Below are 19,082 nucleotides of genomic sequence, written 5' to 3' on the forward strand. Positions count from 1 at the left end.
ATGCTGCCTGCTTCCCTTCCCTCCCCTTGGATCCACCAATGTTTAAGTAGCTACAGATCTCTCCTGGAGCTGTTTACCACCAGCAGGACCTCTCTGATCTAAGGCTTGGTGAATAAAACATCAAAGCAAAGGTGATACAAGCGTGATTGTATTTGCCTTTGCTCTTCCTCTCTGGAGACATCAGTTCAAAGGAATTGGTTTAAGGCTCTGTGTGGCACAGTCTCTCCAGGGAATACAGTGACTACCACGGCCATGTGGCTTACACAATGGCTATTGCTGCTACAGCACCTCGGGGCAGACAGTGTTTAAAAGAATCAAATCACAAAACAAAACAAACAAACAAACAAACCCCAACAACAACAAAATCAGTAGCTGTTACCTTGTATCCCACTGATTGCTTTCCCCAGGACAGAGAGCATTAATTAATGTTTGATGCCAAATGAAGTTTTTTATTTATGGGTTACATTTTTTTTTAAATTCCCCAGTTTCACAATAAGCCTCAGACTGAATTTTGCAAGCAAACTTGGTGCACTCAGGCATAAAATAAGCCTGGCTGGCCTGAAATAGCCATGTCATAAAAGCAGCTGTGTAAGCATAAATGCACATGCCCCACAGATGTAACCCTTCTGCCATAGTTAAAGTTCTTCCCTTGCTAATGGTGAGACTGGTGAAAAAGGGCTCTGTGAATATGTGGGAAGCTATCCAAAATTTTTCCAGCTTCCTCTTTCAAATGTCCTTCTTCTGTGCAATAAACTTCATATAAATTCGTGTGGGGAGAGGAATCGAACGAGGAGAACAGTGGGAACTTAGTCAAAGGGTTTACAGACAAATGAACCTCCTGAGACTGATTCTTAAGTGATGGGCTGGGCCTTTTATGTAGATGTTTAGTCTCTGTTTTGCAATGCTCTCCTCAAATCTGTGAGGGCCAGAGCAGTGCCCAGCTGACACGTGCTCCTGTGGAGCAAACATGTGCTAGGTGCGTACACGCTTACAGGAACCAGACTCCAAATCCTCAGATAATGGTAGCCTGAATTTCTGAGGCAAACGCCTCTTCTGGTTTCCTTCTGCTTTCATACACTCACTGATGTCTTCTCTCCAGGACAGGATGGTGCTGCTCATCGTTGGAAACCTGGTCAACTGGTCCTTGTAAGTGGTGCCTTGGGTACTTGTGCATGTGGGCAGAAGGATTTGGCACGGACCTGCAGGTGGGCTGTGTGCTCCTGAGAAGCCCTTTGCTAAACACAGAGATCTGGGACCAAGTCCTCCTGAGTGAGATGCATTTGGCCGTGGGGTGGAAGCAACCCAGGACCTTTCCTCGGACATCTCTGGTCGCTCTCAGTGGATGAATGTGGAGGGTTCTGTTTCACTTTGTGTTTCAACGGGGAACAGGGCTGAACACTATTTTCTGCAGGAAACTGGGAGGCTGCAGCAATGTTGCCACGTCCCGTGGTTTGGGGGAAGCAGCAGGTGTTGATCAGTTTGGGGATGTACCGAGTCTCCAATGAAAGAAGCTGTATAATTAATGTCTCTTCTCCCCTCTCTCCCCTCAGTGCTATCTTTGGGCTGGTGTATCGGCCCCGAGACTTTGCCTCCTACATACTGGGCATCTTTATCTGTAACCTGTTGCTGTACCTGGCTTTCTACATCATCATGAAGGTAAAAAAGGGAGCTGTAGCTGTCTCAGGGTTGCCTGCCTCTGAAGGGGAAGGAATAAACCTTCTTTTGGCCACGGTCTGGGCTCCTGCAGTGCTGCAGAAGGGCACGGGGAGGCCTTGGTGGGGCATGGGGTAGGACAAGGGGCTGGCATTGGGAAGGGGATGCTGTGCAGTGGTTGTCTTCAGGGTAACAACTGGACTGCATCTTCCTGGGGTGGGCGACCCTTCATGGAGGTAGGCAGCCCCGTGTGTGGCTCTGGCCCCTGGGAAGCCCCCGTGGTGAGGCCACATCCCTCCCTGCAGCTCCGCAGCTCCGAGAAGCTCCTGCCCATCCCCCTGTTCTGCATCGTGGCCACAGCAGTGGTGTGGGCGGCTGCCCTCTACTTCTTCTTCCAGACCCTCAGCAGCTGGGAGGTAATGTTTCCTTTTTACATTCCTTCTGCCTGCGCCTGTCTCGTGTCACCTTTCCTTCCTGTTGTTCTTTTTCTACAAAAATTAAAATAAACTAAAATTCTGTGGGCAAAAATGTTGCCCTCCCCAGGTGTGACGCATTCCATCGCGTTCCTCCCATGTTCTTGCTTCATGTCCAGTCACCACAGTGCTTTTTCTTAGCTTCCTCAGGGAGGGGTAGAGCAGGGTGCTCTCTGGAGGGCTGAGTGTGTGTGACAGGGTCCTGCTCTCTCCCCTAGGAGACTCCAGCAGAGTCCCGGGAGAAGAACCGGCCGTGCATCCTGCTGGGCTTCTTCGATGACCACGATGTCTGGCACTTCCTCTCCGCAGCTGCTCTGTTCTTCTCCTTTCTGGTAGGCCCTGCTCTCAGCCCTGCCATATGGCCTCACCCTCTCCTCCTTTTCCGTGTCTCTCCAAGTGCACGTGGAGCTGCAGCCGCCCTACAACACCACAGAAGTGCCCCAACTCTTCTTGGCTCCGCCTCGAGACATCCTTCCCAGTGGGGTGCTCCCTTGCCACTGCAATCAAGGCTCACCCTTTCTAATTTGCCTTGCCTCAAATCCCCTCAGGGGCTGTGTGTCACGCAGCCGATCTCCCCAGCTGTGGCTGGGCAGTGAGACCTGAAGCAGCCTTGCGTTTCCCTCCTTAGGTCCTGCTGACCCTGGATGACGACCTGGACACGGTGCGCAGGGACAAGATCCCGGTCTTCTGAGCGTGGGGGCGTCCTCGAGCCCCTGGGCTGAAGGCGCAGGACCACCGGTGCCTGTGGGGAACGGGCTTGCTTCAGTGGCCTGCAGCCCCATGGGGGCGGAGGAGCCGTATCCCACAGCGAGCACCAAAGGGTGCTGGGGTACCTGAGGCAGGACGGGGAGGGAAGATGATGTTTGCTCCTCCGTTACCGCACCCTCTGGGGCAGGCACGACCCAGCAGCTGCAACCAGCGCGCAGCCCTCTGTCTCGTGGGTGCAGCGGGTCCCGGAGGCAGCGAAGAGGGAGGAAACAGGAGGTGTACCTAACACCTTTGCTTCCCTTCCTCCCTGCTGATGTGCTCGGCTTCCTCTCCGGTGAGCCTGAGAGGTGCAACCCAGCTCCTCCTGCATCGGGGCCTGCTCCCTGCAGGCTGCTGCTCTTGGAGGGTCCCTTTTGGCAGCCCAGGGGTTGCGTTTGGCTTCTGTCCCACCACCACCCCAGCGTGCAGAACAGCTGCCAGGTGAGCAAAGGATCCAAGCCGAGGTGGCGGCCGGGGACTGCTCGCTCTTCTGCGGGAGAGGCTCCTCCTGTAGCTGGTGGGGAGCGACGGTAACAAGAGGAACATGTCCAGGGGCTGCAGCGTTGGAGGTGGCTGGTGGGCTAGAGCCGCTCACCAGTGCTCTGCCAGGGGCAGAGCCTCACCTTGCTATCGTAGCCCCTCTCACCCACACGTGTTAAACACCTCCCACCCCTTATCTGGCAGCTCCTATGCAACTGCTTGTCAGTGCGGTGGTTTCCCTACAGCACCAAACGTGCTGTGACCACGAAGGAGTGGTGAAGGCACAGCCCTGGGTTCTGTGCTCCTTGGTTCCTGCTCCGTGGCCCAGTCCAGGAGCCTCGCTAAAGGGGTGGGGGGGAGTAGGGAAGCTGTCCAGCAGCCTCAGACTTTCTCTTCCTGCAAGCTTTGGGAAACTTGGCAAAGCAGGTTCCCATAATTACCAGGGTGCAGAGGAGGTTTTGGGGACATTGGGGTTGAACTCTTTGTCTAGAGATCTGGACCAAACTTTTACCCACCCCACTTCTTCAACTTTTCTGCATCTGAAGTTTTTTAATGTCTTCACATTCTTGTGATCCTGAATTATCAGTTATTTAAAAGAAGAAAAGAATGAGATGTGAATTGGTGCAGGTGTTGCATCTAAAATGTGACCTGCTTTGCTAATTTTGGATTAAAAACTCTTCTTTAAGGCCTGCTGTCCTTATTTTTGTTATCTGACCTTTTGTTTTTTCCCTTGGTGTATATGCATGTATTCAGTGATGCAACGGCTCCGTTCCAGTTGTGTTTACCAAAGTAGAAGACTGGTAATTTCCTACTCTGAGAAGTCTGTATCTCCTAGGAAGGTTTTGGACTAACTGGTTTTTATTTTACTTTTTTTTTTTTTTAAGTTGGAGTTTGTCAAGATGGTCAATAAAATGAATGTTCCTGGCTCCCTGCTCTGCAGGTTGATCTGAATTCTTCCCGCTACAGCTCTCAGCAGCGGCAAGGGGAGTGCCTGGGGCAAGGGACACCTGCTGGCATCCTCAGGTGTCACTAAGAGCAAGCAGTGACACTCACAAAGGTTCCTGAGCAGAGGTACCCATGACCTGCTTGTTCTCTTTGCTCCAGTTAGCCCCATGAGGACAATTCAGTGGGGAACAGAGGCTCTTGTTTGGCGTGGCAGCCCCTCCAGTGGAGTGCTGAGCTGGGTTTTAATGCTTTAGGCTTCCTTGGGCTTGCTTGCAGGCTTGCCGTGCAGATGGAGTTGTGTATTTTCAGTACTTGGAATAGGTATGAACAAGGTCGGGTTTTGCAGACCTGTTGCTAAGCGTGAGCTGCTCTTTCTTCAAGGTATCAGCGTGGGCTGCAGGAAAAAAAAAGATGCCACTTGCTTTTCCCTGAGAAGCGCCTGCAGAGGAGGCTCAGGCTGAGGAGCGTCCCTGCTGTCTATCCAGCCACCCTGCAGCCTTGCCGTCTGTTCTTGGTCTAGCTAAAATGACAGAATCCCACACCAGCTACACAAGCCTGCCCGCAGCTTCTTCTTTCTTCTCCATAAGCAGAGACTGCAGGGAAACCTGAGGTGCAAAAACCCCAAATCCATACTGCTGAGGGCAGCAAATTGGGCCACTCTGATCTGGGCTTCATAGTGGGGCTGTGGAGATCCCTCCAGCTCGGCACAGCTGTGAGCTTGCTGTACAGATGGAGACAGTTGGGTTTCTGTACCTAGAAGTGTATGAATGTTTGGCACATTTTTATATGTGTGTGCATTCACACACATTTGCAACACATGTTCTGTGCTACCCTGTCCTGCTACCCACAGATGCAGGGGCTGCTGCAGGAGCCCAAGTTCTGCACTTCCAGTTCTCTGCGCAGCGAAACCACCACCCGTGGCAGCAATCTCTGTGCGGCTCAGGAGGCTGAGGTGTGCAGGATGTGCTCTTCCCGGAGCTTTAAGGTCAGGCAGCAATGCTCGGTGATGGCACTGAGCGCTGCCAGCACCTTCTGTGCCCTCTCCTCTCTGCCTCTTTATTCCTGCTCCACGAGGAGGAGCAGAGGACAGAGGCAGGGCTGCGTGGTGGCACCTGGGGGCTGCGTGAAGAAGTCACTTGGTGAGGTGAGTCTACAAGCAAGCAAGGCAGTGCTTTTGGGGCAGGACTGGAGATGTAGCAGGAAGAGGGGAGAAAACTTCCTGATGGAGTCCTCAGCGTGGGCCTTGCGCTGGCCATCTCCTGGTTCCAGCAAGTGCCTGGAGAAGTTCAGGCCAAGCCCTGTAGGGGCCTTTGTGGTGGGTTTACGTGGCTTTGTGTGGGTTACACTGCAGTGTGTGGGCTAAATCCTTAGTGCTGGGAGCACAGAGGGGCTGAGAACATGGCCCATCAACACCAGCAGCTGGAGCATCATGAAGTGGGCAGCTCTGGCCAGTGCCTCCAGTGCAGTTTCTTACAAGATTTCGCAGACTCTGCCTCCCTCAGACCCCTTGAGACAGGGCCGGGCAGGGGAGTGACGTCAATTTAAGAACCTGTTGATCTTGGCAAGGTGTCAGGATCCTGCTCTTGGTGGGGCTGATCCAAAGTCCTGTTTGCTCTCTGTGCTGCCTTCACGCCCCTGTCCCCTGCTCAGCCGGGTGCAGGATGGCCTTTTGCCTGCAGGACTGCTCTAACCTGGGTTTAGCTGAGGAGAAAAAGCAGCAGCTTCTCCTCTTGTAGTCTCAGAGCTTGTTCCAAGCCTGCTTTTGTTGCTAACCAAGAAGCTGGTCATGGTCTCTGAGAGCAGAAACTGTAATGTTGAACAGCAGTGGGAAGGGTCAGCGTAGGAGGTAGGAGAGCAGCATATGGGCTCGCTGCGCTGAGCACGGCAGGCACACAGCAAGGTGTTAGCAGCAGCGCGGGAGCGACTGGCACAGGACGAGCAGAAAAACAGAGCTAAACACAAGGAGAGGCGCCTCACGCCAAGACAGGGGGGAGGAGGAGCTGGAATCATCTCCCTGCTGCTTCTGTGCCTACAGCTTGATGCGGCGACTTAAATTTCCTCTTGCCTTTGCCCTCCCTGATGTCTGTTCGTGCTTCAGTTCTCCCACCTCAAACCCAGTGCTGGCAGAAGCAGCTCTGGCCAGGCTGGGCCGGGCAGCCCTCAGCAGCTACAGAGCAGCTCCTGCCGCTGGTCCTGCAGCACTCACTGGTCGCATGGTCCCTGCTTCCACTACCATGTGCTCATCCCTCCTACACTCAGCACAAACTGCTCTGACACCTCTTGAGAAGAGGAACAAACACTTCAGTTTCCCAGTGAATCCTTTCCTTTTTTTTTTTTTTTTTTCCTCCCTCGGTGAAAACCACCCTATCTGCACAGATACTGTTTTCAACAGTTGGTTCTTAAATACAAACGTGTGCTGATTTGCTAAGTCATGGTACAAGCATTTGCTGGTTCTGTAAGCAGAAGCACTACTAACTTTTGGCTTTATATATACAGATATATATTTATATACCTATCTCCTGCAACACCTCAGTGCTGAACCTGCCTTGGCCTTGAACACCTTCCTGAGCAGAAGCCAGCGCAGCGCTGTCACCGAGTCAAGTGATTTTGGGTGGTGCAGGGGAAGAACCAGCTCCAGGCAGTCCCAGCAGTGCTTTTGTACTCGCAGCACCTGTATGAGCCCAGCAGGATCGGGGCCTTTGTCCCAGAGCAGGCCTGCAAGCGTGATGGGTGGGAAGGTGCGATAAGGCACTGATGACTGCCACCTGTGCAGGGACAATATTTGCTTTGCGTTATTTAGATTGAGTACACATTTCTTCTGGATCACATAGTTTTATATATAGCCAAATAAAGTGGCACATCATTCTCGTATACTTACTGAATATGGATTGATGGAAAAGCGTAACTGTAAATTCCTACTCTCAAAGCAAAATTTTATTTTTACTTACCTTGAAAGCCTTCCATCTCACGTCATTTTTATTTTTTACACAGGGAAAGAAGCTGCACCAAAAAGAATCCAGCACTCAGAGAACGTTTTCCCTTTTTTTTAATAAAATACTATCATGTTCATATCTATACAAATAATTATTACAGCTATTAAACAAAGTATTACATTTAACAATAGAAATCTCAGAACTCTGAACAAGGTCATGGTTTGGGATATTTACACCCAAATGCGACACATTTGTAAAAAGATGTCAAAATAAACAGAACCAGATCTTATTTACAATTGCAAGGTGATGTTCCTATTCATTCATTATATATTCTACTGCGGATTTCCTTTTTCCATTACAAAATAGTAAGGACGTTCCAGTGGCGCTGTATCCAAGTAATTTACAGCTGTATAAAACAGGAGCACAGCAGAAAATTCTGGACTGAATATAAATAATTTACATTGTGGAGGGCAACAGCATCTTTGATTAATCTCCTGTGGCAAAATCCATCTTTGCTTTCCTTCTCACAGTGAGCAGGCAGGAACAGGGGTACAACCCACTGCTGTCTCGGCTGTTTCACATTTGTGATCACTGCAACTGCACAGCATATTGCAAACCTGGAACCTGCTTGTAAAAATTCAGTTAGGTTTCTTCTGAAATTACTGTACAAAAACTGGTATCAGCAACTAATAAATGGCTTTTGTGTAACTAAGTAAGGATTCTTAGCAGAGAGAAGACTTTTGTGTCATTGTGACCAAATATTTCTGGTAAATCACTGCTTCACAGGATAATTTGCTCTCAGTGTAACAAGTGGGAATAAAGCGTTGGTCTTAGCTCTGCTCTGAGGACAGCAGAGGGAGGCAGCGTGAGGCTGAAGGCAGAGCTGCGTGCAAACCTGCGTCTGCATGGGCATGCCTGTCCTCACAGCTGCTGGCAGTGCTGGCAGTGGGGGAAAGGAAAATAAGAGGAAAGGAATGAATGAATGAAGTCCTTGAGCCAGGGCTGCACAAGTACCTCAGAACAAGGTGAAAAAGAGACCAGGAGATTGGAAATAATGAAGGGATTTCTCTGGGAATGCCCTTTGCAGTCGCCCTGCCAAACGATTTGTTTCTGCAACAGCACTGGTGACCGACTGCAGCAGCAGCGCAGCTTTAAAGTGCCGTATGCAAGCTGTGCAAACCCGTGGCGGCCCCAGCACAGCGCGTTTCTCTTCAGAGAGGTGCTCTGCCCCCGGGCAGCAGTGCTGTGGCTGCAGGAGCTACCAGACACACTCCGGTACGGCTCACACACACACTCAAGTCATTTCCACGTTTCCTCAGCTGCACTTAAATGAGCTCCTCTCTCTCAATCAGACTCACAGCAGTGTTAATACGTTACTGGTTTATTGCCTGCTTTCAGCTTAATCTGATCCTGCTCGTATTCACCCAGGTTTCTTAAGGGATTAATCAAGGATTACATGAATATACCCGCAACTCAGCCCTCTGCCCATTTGCTATTTTTGTTGAACTCGTTTAGGACAAGCTGAAACCACAACGCCTGTCCACTGTGGCAGTCCCACCCCAGAGGTAGTTCTGAACATTTCCCTTTCGCTACTATTTTGTTAAATTAACCGATACGGAGTATTCTTCCTCTCTTCAAATACAAAGCAAACCCCCACTTAGAGTAAGCAGCCTTCAGAAAGATCCAGCGGAACCGTTCTGGAAGAGACAATTCCACTCTCAGAACAATAAATTACAATTAAAACCATGAAATCTTTTCCAAATATATTTTTAAAAACAAGAGAACTTTAAAATACCAAGTCATTCTTCTTGGCATGATGAAAGTTTGCTGAATAAAATGCATTTGCCTATAGAATTCCTATGACAACAAGTAGAGCAATTATTTCATCAGCAAAACTTACAGAAGCTCCTTTTTCACACGCTTTTTTCCCCAAAAAAGGGCATGGTCTGAGGTAAGGTAAGCCTTCCTTAAAATTTCATCAACCTGATACCTAGAAACAGTTTCAATGTTAGGGGAAGGGGAAAAAGAAAAATATTCTTTCAGCTCAACAGTGAAGACGCTCCACTCACTCCTCATGCTGAGAGCAAAGCCCTTGGAAAGGGCCAGCGCTCAGACAGCTGAAGCACCAACGTGCCAAAGTCCTGAACTACAGAAAAAACTCAAGAAGCTGAGTTGTGGCCTGGTCCATGTGGAAAGACGGGGGTAATTAGTTTACAGTGAAGAGGAAAACCAAAGCAATTCCATAATTAAAAGCTAACAAAAGTACCTAACATCTCGTTTCTTCTCCTTTGATGCAAAGTATCCAGCCCATCATACGTCCTCCTACAGGCAGGCGAGCACCAATGTGAGCTCCATGGCAAGCCCACAAGTCACTCTCAAAGCAGGGCACCCGGCCAGACTGAGCAAAAACCAGCCCCAGCTGCCAATTAGCCCAAACCACCACACATCAGAGCCAATTTCTCTTGAGTTAAATTGATTTAAATGCCAGTCAACAGTGAAAATAATAGAATCTGGGGGGGGGGAGGGGGAAAGAATAGAGAACACAAGGTACAATCCTCTAGAGAAGAATGAAGGTGATGGAGTGATTAGTTTTGAGCCACACACCAGCAAACTGTGCAGTTGCTGCAAAATCACAGAATCACACAGAATCACAGAATCTCTAGGTTGGAAGAGACCTCAAGATCATCGAGTCCAACCTCTGACCTAACACTAACAGTCCCCACTAAACCATATCCCTAAGCTCTACATCTAAACGTCTTTTAAAGACTTCCAGGGATGGTAACTCCACCACCTCCCTGGGCAGCCTGTTCCAATGTCTAACAACCCTTTTGGTAAAGAAGTTCTTCCTAACATCCAACCTAAAACTCCCCTCGCTACAGCCTCCTTTAAGGTATCAGGCCTTACACCACTGAGATCCCTCCGTGGTAATGGCCTGCACTACAGATATCCTGGGAATAAGATTGCTTTTTTGGTCATCTTTGGAAACAGAAAAGGGGCACACAAATGTTACTGATGCAGTTACTGCCTGTTCAGCAAACAATGTACACCTTAAAAAACAAACAAAAAACGCTAAAAACCAACACAAACAGTATGTTCTACACTGAATACTCATGATTGCATTAAACCTTGATACAAGACCAGTGAAATTAATAGTGAAATCAACATGAAGGAACAAAGATATCCAGGCAAGCTTACAGGCTCTCTCCAGTTTGGAAAGACATCACGGAGCAGGGGAGCTTCCCCAGCAGAGGACACTGATGCAGTACGACGTGAGTGATGAGCAGGATTAACATCTTTAAGTAAAGTCCCTAAACCAGGGCTTAACTTCTCACTACTTTGTCTTGAAAGCCAAATACGCTTACTCATAACAAATGCCACTTCATGAGAGTAAGAATGGCTCAGACCAAACACAGACCTGCAGTTTGCCCGCTCAGCTCTGAGGACTGGCAGTCATTCCTGAGGCTACGGCTCTGCATGGAGCACACGCTGCTGGTCTGCGGCAAGTGCAGAAAAGCAGGCGTGCTCTGAAGTAAAATAAAGGTTCCATCAGTTAGCTCTAATAAACACAAAAATAGCGAAGCACCACTTAGGTTTAGTGTCCTAAAGATATTCCTCATCTGAATTAAAAGGTGATCCCCGATTTGAAGCAGAACTGTTTCACTTAGCTTTGCAGGAAAACATCATACCCCAGGTTATAAGAAAGGAGACATCACCAGGATGGACTGCAGTCTGTTTTGCCCAATTCTTTTTTATGCTAAAGCCTCTCAGCCGGGTGTGGGAAGATTGCATATGAGGAAACCTGAAGTTACCATGCTATTTTATTAATATGGTCAGAAATGGTATTTCCACACACTTAAAAGACGTATTTCTGCCTTAAAAAAAAAAAAAATCACACTGTAGAGCCAATAAATAAATAAACCTTACCTAGTTTTTCCCTTTCCATTCAATGAAATAGGATCAGAATCTGTGGAAGTATACCGGAGACTTGGCTAGCACACACACATTCGTTGCATCCCTCATGCACGCACAAACACATCCCCCCCTTCCTCACAATGCTCAAACCACGTCTTCCTGGTATGCAGTATTTCAATCTTGACACATTATTGAAGGTGTTCCTCCTTCACCCACAGTCATACGGGTTTAGACAAAAGGTGCATTCAAGTGCAAAGTACAGATATTAAATTAGGCCCCGACGCTGCCGGCAGTGTTAAGGAGCTGCTGTGCCCACGAGGATCCCCATTAATTTTGTGGGGTGCCGTGGGCACAGTGCTCCTCCCATGTGCTGTCCAATGCAACAGAGGGCTGACACTCCTAGAAACCAGAAAGCTGGTGTTTGAGCATGGGCCAAAAGAGGAGAGGGGAAAAAAAAAAAAAAAGACATTAAGAAGGTGCTAAACAAGGTTCAAGAAACACCCTGAGGTAACTTGCAGCATATGAACAATGAAATGGCAACAAAGAGGGCTGCTGTCTCTGTTGACCACCCCAGCAGGGGTAGTAAACTACACTAAAATGTTGACCAAGTTCAGCAGTAACAGATGCCATTGCTAAAACAGATCCAGATAAATTTTGTCTTAGAAACGGAAAATCATGCTTTAAAGAAATCTCAATTTTCTAAACCAGTATTTTTAATTGCTGACCATAGAGACACAGTAATTTTTGCCAGGTAAAGTCAGCCTTAAGTCATGTGTATTTGACAAGCTTCAAGAGACAAAAGCTGCACAACGAATGGCTTTATCAAATAATGCTGGATTAACACAGACTTGACTTGTTATGAGGCTCCTGAAAATATTTTACAGAGGAAGAAGAGAAACCCAAGCCACTTCAAGTTCGTCTTTAGTTTTAGGTAAACACATCACAATTAAAATGAAATCTGTAGCATTTTTTCCTATCTCTCGTTCGGATGTTCTCACTTCTTTCTTTACATCCAAGTACTACTGAGGGTGGCGATTATCCCGGGACAATCAGCCATCAGACTCGATTGTTGTAAAATCAACAATCGATATTTGCACAGCTCTAAATGTTGCATTCTTACCGTTTTCTTGTAAGTAAGCATTGCTATAGGCACTGGTGCTTTAAAGTTAGTAAGGTGGGTGGAAATACAGTGTGTATATAAATACAAAACGTACCCATATACATACATTTAGGCAAATAAACAGTGATGCTATGAATGGGCTCTTCAGGGATGCCAGTAAGATCCGTTTTCTTTTCCTTAAATATATAAACAACGCATCAGACTAAAAGTCAGTCGATCAGTCTTCATACAGCTGAACTGCAATCGTGACCTAGAATATGGCTTATATTGTGGGCAGGTCGGTTCGAGGACTGCTTGGAAGAATCTGAAGCAGATGTGTTTGCAATGGAAAGCAAAGGCGACATTGCTGAACCATCTGGAGGAAGAGCTGTGGCTATTTCTGGGAACAAAGACGTCAAGTTAAAATTGGATAAGTGTGACGTGTTGGTCATGTGCATCGGTGGCATGTCCGGAAGCAAAGGAAAACTCGGCTGAGCAAAACCAACAGGCCGGGGAGGGGACAAAATGGATCCAAACCGATTGTTCAAACCTCCGCTGCTTGGCTTTTCTGTGCTCGGATTAGGGAACATTTGATTGGGGAAGTAAGGGATAGAAATGTCATTGGAAAGAGTGGGATGGGCGGGGGAGTATGGCGGGTAGAAGGACGGCAGCGTGTTTTGAGGATCGACCGGGATTAGGGCTGGCGTCCGAGTGGCACTAGGCTGGGTAACGGGTGGGATGAAAGACGCGTTGGCGTTTATTGGCGGGTTCATGCCACCCTCTGGAATAAAAGGGAAGCCAAAGTTCTGGGAGAGCGTGTGTTGGTCGGGGGCTGCGTTATCGTTAGACACCTGGGGGCCATCCGACATAAAGCGGACGATGCTTCCTCTTTTTTCTATCGCAGACTGCTGGCGCCCGAGGATCATACTGCCACTGGTAGACAGGGGAAGATGGGGAAGACTAGGGTCAAAGACATTCCCGTGTCTTTGATTTCCAGACCGGTTCCTTTCGGGCTGACGTATTTTAGAGCCTCCATTATCTTGCAGAGGATGCCTGGATCGTTGAGTAACTGAAGAATTTGGCTGACGAACGGATGGTTGCCCTTGTTCACCATTTCCATGAGAAACTGCAGGGTGAGGGTGAGTGGGCCTCACAACTCCATGCATGTTGCTAGAAACTGGCGTATTCATGTGACTCTTCGTCCCATGGCTCTCGGTCATCCTCATGGGATTGGACTTCTGTACGGAAATGTTTGGGCTTGTATTTCGACCCTGAATGTCTCCCGAGGAAGAAGAACTCGAGAAAGGAATATTTAAAGAACTGTTCCTCGTGTTAATTGAACCGATAGACATGTCACAGCTTTCCCTGGTCTGACCGTCACCATCCCTTCGGATGTGGACGCTCTCTCGCGCTGGGGGGCAGTTGTACTCGATCGTGGAGGACGCGCCGCACTGCGTATTCCTCTGATGCTCTGGGAGGGATCTTTGGCTTCCGCTAACTTGGTCTCCGAGGTGAGGGGCGAGTAAACTCTGCATAAAACTTTGGTGGCATGTGTTTTCATTCTCCCTTGATGGAAGGGTATTTCCTGTTGGAATACCCTGCACTGGTGGGTAAGGCAACCTCTTCTGTCTTTCGATGGACGGCCCGGTATTTTGACCAATTCGGAAAGCTTGCGACTGCATGCCCCTGAGGGATGGCACAGAATTACCAATTTCGCTGTTCCTTGAGGCTTGTACGTCAAAATTGCCTGTTGGCTGTTGATTGGGTCCTGCTGGCTTAAAGGTCTGACAATCAGACAGCCGTTGCACATCTGAGCCAACCGTATGATCGACAGATATACGGCCCTGCATATTATGAATGACCAACCCTTTATTCCTAGAAACATCGAGATAGCTTCTCATTTCGAGCTGGTCAGGAACTCTAGGGCCTTGAAGAGAGATTCCTATTCTCTGCTCTGAATTAGAGGGTGTCTTCCCAATGAGTGCTTCAGCAGAGTAGCTGGAGACCCTGTTTCTCTCCTGCCTGTGAGGAGTGCAAGTCATATCCGATGGCCTAGTTACGATACTTGCCTGGGACACCATTTGCTGCTCTAAGCCCCTCGAGGTCATAAGCCTCTGCATCTGATTATGCCCTGATACGTGTTCAGAAGCTGAACCTTGCTGTCTGCTGCTGACATCTTGTTGCTGCTGATGCATAATTTCCTGGTTTATATGGCTCTGAGGGTGGCTGTGATGGTTTCTGCTTGTTGCGGGATTTTCACAGTTCTTTTCAGGCTGGGAAGCTCCAAAGTGCTGCTGCATCTGCTGCTGCATTTGCTGGTGGTGAGGATGAGGCTGACCACCTTTTTGCCGCGTCTGATCACTCCCATGGTGTTTCTGCTGTAGAGAAAGTTGCGTGGCTTGGCTTCCCTGGATAAGATTTCGTTTCTTTTGCATTTGCACCTCCTGCTGTATTGTTCGCTGCTGGTGGACACCGTGGGGTTGAGAGTGGACTGAGTTTTCCCCATGAGTGACATGGTGCTGCAGCTGGTACAAGTGGTGCCTTTCTCTTAACTGCCCAGCCTGCTGCTGTTTTAAGTAGGGATGATTACTGTGGAGATGAGATATGCCTTGAGAGGGACCATGCTGAATCGGCTGCAAGTGCTGCCCTGCTTGACCTTGCTGTTCTGAAATCGATGTTTGAGAGTTGCACTGAACTTCAGTTTGTCGCAAAGCTGGCGTTACAAAGTTGCTGTTTGATGGGAATAACCTGTTAAGGCCATCCGAGTGCCCTTGATTGCTCACTGATGGCACTGAATTCGATGAGTTAGGAGGAATCTGACTGACCAGCATCTGTGTTTGATCAGCAATGCTCTCTGGTGTTCGGTTCATCAGAGCCATCCCTTCGAGCCTTAGAGGTGCCGTCTGGCACTGCTTTTGCCTCTTTGCTGTGGAGAGCAGAAGGTCATCTTGCACAGCCCGCTTGGCAGAGTCTTTGCGACCTTCGTGGCCTTGCTGCTTTAAGTGCGATTCCTGCAGCTGGGGGGCCTGCATGGTGTTTGCCCTGATAGCATTCAGTTGCTCCTGAGCATATTCATTCATCATAGCTGGTCCCGGAGACTGGTTGACATACGAACTAGATGGGAGGGAGAGGCTCACCGTTGCAGGAACACTTGGTGGCTCTGAAGGCTGGGATAAACTTGGGCAACTCACGAGGGGATGGACAATGCGGCTCTGGTGTATGAGATTATTCACACTTAAACTGGTTATGCTTGGTGACTGGGAGGCTGAAATCTGCAAAGAAGTGTTTGAGGTCTCCACACCTCCTACGGAACAGCTTGGTTTTTCAACTTGTCTATCAACATTTGCTTGCACCGTATCCTGAGCACTGAATTTGTTGGATGCTGTTTCTAATGGCCCTGCATTGCTTTCTTTCGCTGGTAAAGGTTTGAAAGTCGCTTGCTCTCTCTCCAGAGATGCAACCTCAGTTGACTTAGAGATGGCATCCCTCATGTTAACTTGCATTCCTCCTCCACCTTTCTCAAGGTTTTCTTGATCAAAAATAGCTCTTGCTGCAAGAGCTACGATGTCGGGTTGTTCTGAAAACGTGCAGTTGTTACACGTACTGGTTGATGTGCTGCTCGTAACATCTTCCCTGGTGGTATCTGGCAACATCGATGCCACTGAGAAGCCTCGACTGCTACCAGAGCTGGTGGACATTGGGGAGTCTGCCTGCCTGCTGGCAATGAGGGAAGCACTAACTACTTCCTGATCAGAAATGCAGCTGTGATGCTGGGAGAGAGAATCTCCCTCCGAGTTCATTAACAGAAGTTCCTGCTTCTCAGGCAAATCAACATTTGATTCTGCTGATTTTGAGTTTTCCATGGGAAAATTAGAATGCTCCCCCTGAACGGTAAAAGAAGAGGTTTTTTCCTCAGCTGTTCTTTCTTTTGTGAGATCTGACAGCATTTTGGTTAGACCCTGCCCCTCTAACAAGTCCGCATCTTGCATGATGATTGAAGAATCCTGCGGAACACTGCAGGACTCCGAAATTGCTCCTGCCTTGGAAGTGTGATCTGCTGTGCTGCTCTGTGCTGCTGCCATCCCGGCAACCTGAGGATTTGTCACATGTGCTTCAGTACGAGAGGTCGTTAAGGTGCCAGGGGGTTCGCGGGGTGCAGAAGCCTCTGACAAGGCAGAAGCAGCGGGTGGATTGCTCTGAGACCGACACACCTGCGGGAGAGGAGCAGCATCTTTGGCAGCCGGTGGGTCCGGCACCAACGGTTCGGACACCGTGGGCTGCAGGGGTGAGGATGCAGGCAGCTCTGGCACAGGGCAGGATCCTGCTGCCTGCTCAGAGCGCTCAGGCTCTTTGGAATGACAGTCAGCAACGCTTGGTGCTGCCACACCACTCGCCTGCGACGTAGCTAAAGCTTGCGATGCTGCCGGAATGGTTTCAGGCAGCCCCTCACCGTTTGCATGCTTTGCCGCAGTTTCCACAGGAGCACAATCTACCTTCCCCGTGTCTTTGCAAGGAATTGCTGGGCAGGACACTTTACTGTTGGCTGCCACGGGTTTTTTAGTACTTGGCTTTTTGTTTGCCCTTTTTGATTTTGTATTAGCTGGCAAGCCAGCAGCAGCTTTTTTGGGGGAAGCGTTTATTGAGTTAGATGCACTAGCTAAGACTGAACCCTCTGCAGATATTGCAGATGCCACCGAAGTCGGTAACGACACGCAGTTAACCGTGGCGATCTGGTTATGGACAGTCGTGGGATTGGCAGGGTGGCTGAGAGACAAGTGTAAGCAGCTTTGTCCGGCCATTTGTGATATGCTTTGATTGAGGTTAGCTAAAGCACCAAACGTATTGAGGGCAACGTTGGTATTTGGATCTTCGCTGGTGGTGGGTTGAATAATTTGCATAGGGGCTTGGTTGGCAGCTCCAGATGAAGACATCACGGGCTGCAATGCAAAAAGCTGCCCGTTCAATGAGATAGTTTGAGGATGCTGCTGATTTGACATCGTAACTGAAAATGTTTGTGTAGAGCTAGAAGACGGCAAAGAGGATGGTCTTGGTAATATATGGACAAGGTGTTTCCCCCCAAAAGTCTGTGGAAGAGGGGCATTTTGTACAGAGTTGCTAGAGTTTGCAATCGCAGTAGGCCCATTCACAGGAACTCTCACAGAAGCAGAAGGCTGGGCAGACAGGAGAGGAAGTGGATTCTGACTAGCAGCTTGTATAATTACAATTTGTTGACTGACATTTTGGCTAGGGACTTCTGCTCTCACGATTGGAGGGCACGGCGTGGTGTTTGGAGGCTGGAGAATTATGACATTCTGGTTGGCTGGTGCTCCTGTTACGGCTGACGCAACTGGCTGCGCCATCTGAATCACCTGCATAGCTGAATTCAGTGGAAGGATATTTCCTGCAGCCTGAGTTTTAACCTGTGGCTGGCTGATTAATGGCTGCATAGGTAAGGACGGACATGAGGGCAAGGTAACTACGATTTGTTCAGCTGCCTGCACATCTCCAGGCAGAGAAGTACTTAGACTAATGCTTGTAGTCAAAGGCCTGCTGTGAGCAGGAGATACAGTACCAGTGCTGTTACCGGGCTCATTCAGGAGCGCAGTCATCACGCTGGATGGTGTTTGGCTTAGTGGCTGAACAGTATTGCCTGCTAGCTGCAAAGTTGTCCACGTGGTCTGTGTGTTTCCAGCTGAAGGCATGCGTGTAAGGCTACTCATGTTTTTCAAGTCTGAAGTGCCAACGCCTGTAGAGCCTGAAAAAGACCAGCAGTTCTCTAGGGGACTGGCAGGCAGAGTGCTTATTGCCGTTACGGCCTTAATTCCTTCTGCTGCAGAAGTCATGGGCATTGCAGCACTACTTACCAAGTCTGTACTTTTGAGGACATTTACAGAGGAAAAGCTATCTGTACTAGACAGTCTCACAGACGGCACGCAAGCTGTGTCACTGGTTGAAATTACACAGCCTTCTTGAAATTCATTCCTAGAACTGGGTGTTTTTGAGCAGGTTGCATTCACCTGTTGAACTTGAGAGGCTTCCGTGGAGGCACTGGAAGGAAGGCTGATTCCCTGCAGGAGTGTTTTCTTCATTAATTTTGGGCACCCCTCATCGTTTTTACTTTTGGAGAGATTTTGATCATTCTGTGATGTATTACTTAGAGAACGCTGTAGTTCCTGTTCTGTTCCAGATTGAGAAGTGCTCTGTGAGGTGGCTGTAACAAGCACACCTTGCTCATTCTCTAGGGTGGAAAGCTCAAGAACATTCCCTGCTGGGACTGGCTGAGCGGGTGCCAGTGGAGAAACCGTACTCTGAGACCGTGGCTTGTTTTCTGCAGGGTAAATACCAGAAATTGTCACAGGAGTCACTAAATTGCAAGTTCTCTGAACTGGCACAACATTGGCTGTTTGCTTTTGTAAATTATGACTAACATTAAACGTTATTCCCTGGACAGATGCTCCCTGGTTATTTCCATTGGGTTGACTCCCATTTGAATAGACGATGATGTTCTTTTGAACCTGATCACCAGGAATAACAACCGAAACCTTTGCATTTTTGAGATTCCCCTTCCAGTGGATTGTAGGGTCATCATACAGGCAAATATCATTTGCTTTCAGTAGTTCAATATATCTCCCGTTCTCCTTCTGAAGTTCATCCAATTGTTTCCGGAGTTTTTTTATCTCTTCAGCTGCAAAACAGTGAGAGCAATCCATTACTTCAGCACTTGTGCAAATACCAGGTAATACTACCACATGATTTGGAGAGTAAGTTCCATGCAATATTGAAATACATCACTAGCAATGTATGGAAAATAATAATAACTTCAAATGGTTTAAATAATGT

At 48.6% G+C, this 19,082-nt stretch overlaps 2 protein-coding genes across 6 annotated transcripts in view; one reads left to right on the forward strand and one right to left on the reverse strand.

Annotated features, from left to right (window-relative positions):
• The window catches only part of SIDT1 (SID1 transmembrane family member 1), a 37,403-nt gene extending 33,365 nt beyond the window's left edge, over window positions 1–4,038 (forward strand). For all 3 annotated transcript variants that reach the window (XM_068698594.1, XM_068698603.1, XM_068698609.1), the window contains 5 exons: window positions 1,100–1,146; window positions 1,551–1,656; window positions 1,959–2,069; window positions 2,345–2,458; window positions 2,755–4,038. In XM_068698594.1, coding sequence (XP_068554695.1) covers window positions 1,100–1,146; window positions 1,551–1,656; window positions 1,959–2,069; window positions 2,345–2,458; window positions 2,755–2,817 — 441 coding nt within the window. In that variant the 3' untranslated portion in view covers window positions 2,818–4,038. The remainder of the gene's footprint in view (window positions 1–1,099; window positions 1,147–1,550; window positions 1,657–1,958; window positions 2,070–2,344; window positions 2,459–2,754) is intronic.
• A 3,288-nt stretch (window positions 4,039–7,326) lies between these two features.
• Window positions 7,327–19,082, reverse strand: part of USF3 (upstream transcription factor family member 3) — a 31,141-nt gene continuing 19,385 nt past the window's right edge. For all 3 annotated transcript variants that reach the window (XM_068698569.1, XM_068698577.1, XM_068698584.1), the window contains one exon: window positions 7,327–18,927. In XM_068698569.1, the coding sequence (XP_068554670.1) occupies window positions 12,488–18,927 (6,440 nt within the window). In that variant the 3' untranslated portion in view covers window positions 7,327–12,487. The remainder of the gene's footprint in view (window positions 18,928–19,082) is intronic.

Source organism: Anas acuta, chromosome 1, assembly GCF_963932015.1.
Source record: "Anas acuta chromosome 1, bAnaAcu1.1, whole genome shotgun sequence".
In the NCBI taxonomy this organism is placed as follows: Eukaryota; Metazoa; Chordata; class Aves; order Anseriformes; family Anatidae; genus Anas; species Anas acuta.